The sequence below is a fragment of the Danio rerio genome, chromosome 14, assembly GCF_049306965.1.
Source record: "Danio rerio strain Tuebingen ecotype United States chromosome 14, GRCz12tu, whole genome shotgun sequence".
Lineage (NCBI taxonomy): Eukaryota > Metazoa > Chordata > Actinopteri > Cypriniformes > Danionidae > Danio > Danio rerio.
In genome coordinates, this window is record NC_133189.1 from 2,395,001 (window position 1) to 2,402,500 (window position 7,500).

General features: G+C 27.8%; 11 protein-coding genes across 11 annotated transcripts in view; all 11 read right to left on the bottom strand.

Annotated features, from left to right (window-relative positions):
* pcdh2g1 (protocadherin 2 gamma 1) overlaps nucleotides 1–7,500 on the bottom strand; it is a 223,953-nt gene that overhangs the window by 10,753 nt on the left and 205,700 nt on the right.
* The window catches only part of pcdh2g2 (protocadherin 2 gamma 2), a 219,546-nt gene that overhangs the window by 10,753 nt on the left and 201,293 nt on the right, over nucleotides 1–7,500 (bottom strand).
* Nucleotides 1–7,500, bottom strand: part of pcdh2g5 (protocadherin 2 gamma 5) — a 203,515-nt gene that overhangs the window by 10,753 nt on the left and 185,262 nt on the right.
* The window catches only part of pcdh2g6 (protocadherin 2 gamma 6), a 199,722-nt gene that overhangs the window by 10,753 nt on the left and 181,469 nt on the right, over nucleotides 1–7,500 (bottom strand).
* The window catches only part of pcdh2g7 (protocadherin 2 gamma 7), a 190,495-nt gene that overhangs the window by 10,753 nt on the left and 172,242 nt on the right, over nucleotides 1–7,500 (bottom strand).
* pcdh2g8 (protocadherin 2 gamma 8) overlaps nucleotides 1–7,500 on the bottom strand; it is a 180,008-nt gene that overhangs the window by 10,753 nt on the left and 161,755 nt on the right.
* Nucleotides 1–7,500, bottom strand: part of pcdh2g9 (protocadherin 2 gamma 9) — a 175,249-nt gene that overhangs the window by 10,753 nt on the left and 156,996 nt on the right.
* pcdh2g12 (protocadherin 2 gamma 12) overlaps nucleotides 1–7,500 on the bottom strand; it is a 157,436-nt gene that overhangs the window by 10,753 nt on the left and 139,183 nt on the right.
* Nucleotides 1–7,500, bottom strand: part of pcdh2g13 (protocadherin 2 gamma 13) — a 153,332-nt gene that overhangs the window by 10,753 nt on the left and 135,079 nt on the right. The window contains 1 exon segment of the mRNA NM_001024185.1: nucleotides 4,653–4,706. Coding sequence (NP_001019356.1) covers nucleotides 4,653–4,706 — 54 coding nt within the window.
* The window catches only part of pcdh2g16 (protocadherin 2 gamma 16), a 125,467-nt gene that overhangs the window by 10,753 nt on the left and 107,214 nt on the right, over nucleotides 1–7,500 (bottom strand).
* Nucleotides 1–7,500, bottom strand: part of pcdh2g17 (protocadherin 2 gamma 17) — a 122,392-nt gene that overhangs the window by 10,753 nt on the left and 104,139 nt on the right.

Below are 7,500 nucleotides of genomic sequence, written 5' to 3' on the forward strand. Positions count from 1 at the left end.
TCAGATTGATGCAGACATGAGATCTCTATCTCACTCATGGTTTGTCCTCTCAAGTGGGGGAAAGACAATGCACAACTTTACCCACTGCTGTCAACCTGGGCCAAGTCATATCTCTCTTGTCCCAGAAACCTCAGTCCCAAATGAGAGGGGTTTTTCTGTTGCAGGGGACATTGTAAATACCCAGAGATACCAGCTTTTACCAGATTATATTTATATGATAATTTTCCTTTAAACCCATCTCTATCTAAGTGAGTGAGTGGTTAAATGTTTAATGTGATGAGTTTTCAACAATACTAAATTGAAACTTTATTTTTTTTTTTACATGGTTTAATATTTTTTTGTTATTAAAATGGAAGTTCCTGTTTCAAAGCTTACAGATAGATGGCTAATTTGTATGTCATTGACACTTTTGGCACTTTTTTGGAGTATTTTCATAAGTTTTGTTTTTTCCTGTAAATGATTCAATAAATACCGTACCGTGACATTCATACCGAGGTATTACCGTACCGTGAAATTCTGATACCGTTACATCCCTAATATATATATATTTATACATTTTTTGAGAGAACTGTTAAAATCTAGAATTTTATACAATTGAAAATTTATCATCGATCCTACTACACAAAATGTAGACTCTCTAAAATATATCCTAATATGATGAGGTGTGTGATCAATGTAAAAGTGACAGGGCAGACATTTTCCATATGTTCTTGGCAGTGTTGGGCAAGCTACTTGAAAAATGTAATGAGCTAAGCTATTAGCTATTCTAATGTAGCTTACCTACACTAAAAGCTACCCCCTGGGAAAGCTACATGACAAAAGTAGCTCAGCAACTATTTTTACAAGCTATTTATTATACAATAATCTAAGCTATTTTTACACTCCTATATTTACCTCCTATTTACACACAATTATTGTTATTTATAATAAAAGAACAATAACTCATTCGTTTTCCTTCGGATTTGTCCCTTCTTTATCAGTGGTCACCGCAGTGGAATAAACCACCAACTATTCTAGCATATGTTTTACGCAATGGATGCCCTTCCAGCTGCAACCTAGTGCTGGGAAACACCCATACACACTCATACGCAACGGCCAATTTAGTTCACCCAATTCGCCTATAGTGCATGTATTTGGACTGTGGGGGAAATCGGAGCACCCGGAGGAAACAAACACCAACACGGGGAGAACATGCAAACTCCACACATGTGAACACTGACCCAGCCGAGTCTTGAACCAGCGACCTTCTTGCTGTAAGGCGACAGTGCTAACCACTGAGCAACCTTAGCACAATACTGCAAAGCTAAATAAATAGCACTAGCCCTTAGTTCTCCTTCAGTTCAGCCAAATGAATCCAGACACTGTAAAATCAGGATATAGCGAGCCGGACGCTGACACAAATCAAATCAAAAATGAGTTACTGGCCTGAATCCTCAGCACAGGGAGAGGATGAGATGCTAATGCTAAAGAGCTTCTGTCTCTGCAGACGTTTAAAGATGAATTTGGGGTCTCGCGGGGTCTCACTTCCTGTCTTAAATGAGCCCAGCGGCTGTAAAACAGTCCACAGACAGCAGACAATGAACCGCAGCGGCACAAAACAACATCTGCATACAGGATACAACCACATGGGGAGAAAGAAAGAGTGGAAAAAGGGAAAGAAAGTCTTGTGCATTTTCCATTTTCTTCTCTTTTTTATTTTTTATCAGACTATAAAATGTTTAATGACGAAAAATCAAGACAACCAATATTTTTGAATTGCTTTGATTTATTTTAATAAGGTAATCAGGTTTCAACTATTTATTTTTTTAATGTTACACAAAGTTTAACGTAATATTTTTATACATATAAGTTGAGCTAAGATGTTAATTTGATTCAACCATTTATTTGGCTATAAATGTGAATGCTACTGAAATGCTTTAATAATGTTTGTTGAGTTTTTATATGCATTAAAGGTATTTGTATAAAAAAAAAATGAAGATAGAAAAATCTTGTATGATGTATTCTGTCATTTTATTATTTTGTTACTTTCTTGTTTAATTTATTTTAATTTTAGTTTTAGTTATTAAATAATAATAATAATAATAATATTAATAATAATAAACAAAGAACACATAATTAAATAAATAAATAAATAAATAAATAATAAAAATAAATAAACAATCAATAAAAAATAAATAAACAATAAATAATAGATGGATAATTAAATTTAATAACAATAATATTATTAATAACAAAAAATAAATAATAACAATAATATTAATAAACAAAAATAAATAAATAAAAAATAAAGAAAGAATAAATAAATAAAAAATAAATAAATTATAAATAAATAAAAATAAATAAATAAATAATGAATATTGAATAAATAAATAAATAAATAAATAAATAAATAAATAAATAAATAAATAAATAAAGGATATTTAAAAATACATTGGGCTTAAAGATTAAGTAAATCCTATACTTCATAATATAACATAATCATTTTTAATAAACATTTTTTAAAATACCATATATATACACTTTTATTTTATTAACCTTTTTTACGCTTTTGTCATATTCATTTTTATTTCCGTTTTAGTTATTTTATAAATAAATAAATAAATAAAAAATAAATAATTTTTTAATTCATAATATAATACTACAATGTTGTCACTTTAAATAATTTATGTTGTGTAATAATGGATTTTTTATAAATATTTAAAAAATGCGATTGTTTTTTTAATATATATTTTGTATTGTAATTTTGTTGCATTCTGTCATTTTATTTACCTTTAAAATTGTTGTTGTTATTTATTTTGTATTTATACTCTTATTATATTTTGGTAGTTTTAAATAGTTTTAAAAATTAGACATTGTTTTTATATTTCAGTTAAACTTTTTTAATTTCAACTTAAATTCAACTTTTACGTTTTAGTTTATAAATAAATATTGTACTAATTATTAATATAAATATTTGATTTTAGTTACTCATACAATTATTAGTTACTAATCGCAATTGAGAATGATTCAAAAAAGCAAATTATCTTAAAATAAATAAATACAATTAAACAACAAACACTGTGCACAAATAAAACAAGCAGAAAGAAAGAAAGAATAAAAGAAAGAAAAGGATTAAACATACATTAAATTAATTCCCCCAAAAATTTCCAGAATCGTTTAGTTTAAGCTCATTTTAAGTATGGTATAAACAAACAGCTTAAACAAGCAGCAAATATATATATTCTTGATTGTAATTTAAGCATTTTAAAGGGAGGAAATACAAAAGAAAGCTGAAAGAATGAAAGACAGAAAGAAATTTGAGTAGGGAACAAAACTGTTTTTGCCAAGCATTTCAAAAGGGCTCAAATTCACAGTGCCAAGATGAGGGAAAACAGGGTGACTGCTGTTGATTTAGAGCGAAATCCCTAATGAGAAGCAGAGCTGGCGTCGTTTATTCAGATTATATTCTCAATCATTACTTAGATCAAACCTACAACCTTCAGACCATCAGATCAGGCCGTAAACACGCTGGATTTTAGACACAGACCCATACAAACTGACTAAATGATTTCAGACACAGCGCAACAGTTCCAGTCAGCTAGCGTGAAGATAAGACACCTCACGTCTTCACAGTCAGCATTTCATCACACTTGCAGGATATCCCACTTCCTGCGTTCAGCTTTATCACATCCTGTGGTCAGATAATCACTTCCTGCTGACCAGATTGTGCGAGTTGTAAGAAAACGAAAGTTATGATCCAAGATGTGATTGTTTGTAGATGTTCATTCATGAAACCCCTCACAAACATGTACAGCTGAAGTCAGAACTATTAACCCTCTTGTTAAACTTGAATTCTTTCATATTTTTTGTCCCCCAAAAACAGCACACACTATTTGACTAGATGTTTTTCAAGATACTAGTAGTGCAGTTTAAAGACTTAACTAGGTTAATAGGGTAAAGTTAGGGTAATTAGGCAAGTCATTGTATAACAGTGGTTTGTTCTGAAGACAATCCAAAACTAATATTGCTTAAGTGGGCTAATAATATTGAGCTTAAAATCAGTTTAAAAAAATTAAGAACTGCTTTTATTCTAGCCGAAATAAAACAAATAAGACTTTCTCCAGAAGAAAAAAATATTATAGGAAATACTGTGAAAATTTCCTGAATCTGTTAAACATCATTTGGGAAATATTTGAAAAAGTAAACAAAAAGAGGGCTGATAATTTTGTCTTCAACTGTGCATAAAGCAGACTGTGTCATTATTTGTTGTGCTTATCTTTTCTACGGTGCACAACCGAGGGATGAACTGGGATAGAGCTAGTCACTGCACAGCACTACACACACATGGAGGCTATTCTATGAGCAGGACGGCTCCTGAGGGCTCCAGTGCCTCTGCACTGAATAAAATAATTCATTGGATTTACTAAATTATTTTAGGGTAAGTAGTTGCAAACAATTGATATGGGTTGAAATCAAACTAACAAACGAAGTTGAACATTAATACACTTACTTTGTTTGTTTAAGTTCAGCTCATATACATTGTTTGCAACCACTTACCTTAAATAAATGCAGTAAATTTAATGAGTAATTTTTTTCAGTGTGCTGGACACTGATGAGGATCCTGATCCATAAACCTACAGGAACAAGCAGGAACTCTAGCTACACTCCAATACCTCTGTCGGCCCGGCGGAGTCCATCGCACATGTGAGGACTGCAACTTGTAGGAACTGAAAAAAAGATTTATATTATATATAACTGGAATATAACTGTATATATATATATATATATATTATATATATAAAATAATTTTCAGGTATTTTTATTTTTCCTTTAATTTCCTATAATTGATAATATATTGATAACAATATCTTCACCTTTATTATACTTTATACCTTTATTTTCTTGAACTAAAATAAATCAATAACTAAATAAATAAGTCATTTAATATTAAACAAATGATTAATTCCGCTGTGGCAACCACTGATAAATAAGGAACTAAGCTGAAGGAAATTTTTTTTTATATAATTATAATAATATAAATATGAAATTATTTTATACTTTATAAAATTAAATTATAGTATAACGTAAAATTATATACAGATTATTTTTCCTATAATTGATCATATAATACTCTAATTTCAACTACTCATATTCATTTATTTATTTATTTTTGGTAGTTTTAAATAGCAATGAATATTATTTTTTCTTTATTATTTTAGTTCTTTATTTATTATAAAAAAATTTACAATATTAACAAATATTATTTTTATATATATTATTTTTATAAATATTTAAAATAGTTTTTTAATAATTTGTTTTTGCTGTAAATGTGAATGTTACTGAAATGCTTTAATAATGTTTATTGAGTTTTTATATGCATTAAATCCATTTGAATAAATAAAAAATATATTAAGATAGAAGAACCTTGTATGTTTTATTCTGTATTTTATTACATTTTTTCTTTTTTATTATATTTATTCATATTCTTTCAGTTTCAGTTATTTAATAAAATAATATCTATTATATCTATATCTAATATATAAAATAATAACAAATAATAATAATATCAATAATAATAATAATAATAATAATAATAATAAATAAATAAATAAATAAATAAATAAATAAATAAATAAATAAATAAATCCTATAATTCATAATACAATAATCTAACTTTAACTAATTTATTTTGTATTTGTACTCTATTTTTCAATTTTAATTTTAGTAGTTTCAAATAGTTTAAAAAATATATTTTCTTTATTATTTTAGTTAAACTTTAATTAAATTTTCTGTTTTAATTATTTTATAAATAAATACATAAAGTAATTAATTAATAATAATAAATAAATGAATAATAAATGAAAAAAAAATGAATGAATAAATCAATAAATAAATATATAAACAAACTTTTTGTATAATTGTACATAATTATTAAGCAATATTAAAAATATGGTTGTAGTATTTTTAAATACAGTTTTTATTGTTATGTTGTTGTATTCTGTCACGCTATTAGGAATGAACTGCCTGTTTAATATTATATGTCTTTTTTATTTTTTCTTTTATTTTAGTTAAAGTCACTTCACTTTTTGAATAAAGTTATTAGTCTTGATTTTGGTTTTAGTAAAGTGTAATAACTCGACGAACACTACACAGTCCTTTGAGGCCGCTGCTATATAAATGTAGCGCTGCCAATTTAAACTAAACAAAAAGATTTAATTTCTTCCAAATGGCTCCTTTCAAACGGGGTCCTGTCAGGCAGGAATGTGTTGTGTAACGTCTGTTATGGAAACCGATGCGCAGTGAACGAGAGAATCCTATCCCTATTGGCCACCGACGACTGGCCCCTCCCCCGAGGAGCATCTAATTGGACAGTTCACTGTCAGTCACACTAAACAGCCCTTTTGGCATCTTAATGGTTCCAATCAGCTTCAGCACAATGCTTGACTATAACAGGCATTAGCATGGCAATAAAGCGCACTGTCCCCCTCTTCTACTCTTTCTGGCCTCCCTCTGCATATGTGTGTGTGTGTGTGTGTTGGCAGATTGAGGATTTGGGGGTGGAGGGGTAAAAGGAGCCTCAATAACAGCAGCCATTTTGTCAAGAGGAGCATTAACATTCAGCACACAGAAAACCTTCTTTCTCTTTTTGTTTCACTTTGCTTATGTATTTAGATTTTTAATATGTCTTATGTGGTTTGGTGATCTAACCTGAGTGTTGTAAACATTCCAATATTGTAAATAATATAGGATCATAAAATGCAAAGAAATTTGAATGATCTCTCAAGCAAAAGGCTTTAAGAATAGCTAAGGATCTTTCTCACCCCTTTACCTTGAGTTCATACCACTTTCATCGGGTAGACGCTTTAGGCAACCATGAACATTTCTAAATAATATCTTTGATTTTTAGCGCTGTCAGATTTTTAAAATGGAAACTATTTGGTTTTTGATTTTGATTTATTTACTTTTATACATGCATATGGTATCGGTGTTGTTTATTTGTGTGTGGTGATATATTGTAAAGTCACAGATAACTATTTTACAAAATAAAGTTGTCAAGTCGAGTCGAGTTGATTTAGGTCGAGTCGAGTCGAGTCGAGTCGAGTCAAGTTGAGTCAATTTAATTTAATTTAATTTAAGTTAATTTAATTTAATTTAATTTAATTTAATTTAATTTAATTTAATTTAATTTAATTTAATTTAATTTAATTTAATTTAATTTAATTCAAGTCAAGTCAAGTCAAGTCAAGTCAATTAAATTAAATTAAATTAAATTAAATTAAATTAAATTAAATTAAATTAAATTAAATATTACATTTAAAGTCATCAAATCAATTTAATTCAAGTCAAGTTAATTTAATTCAAGTCAAGTCAATTTAGTTCAAGTGAATTTAATTTAATTTAATTTAATTTAATTTAATTTAATTTAATTTAATTTAATTTAATTTAATTTAATTTAATTTAATTTAATTTAATTTAATTTAATTTAATTTAAACTAAAAAAAAACATGTTGATTTAAAACA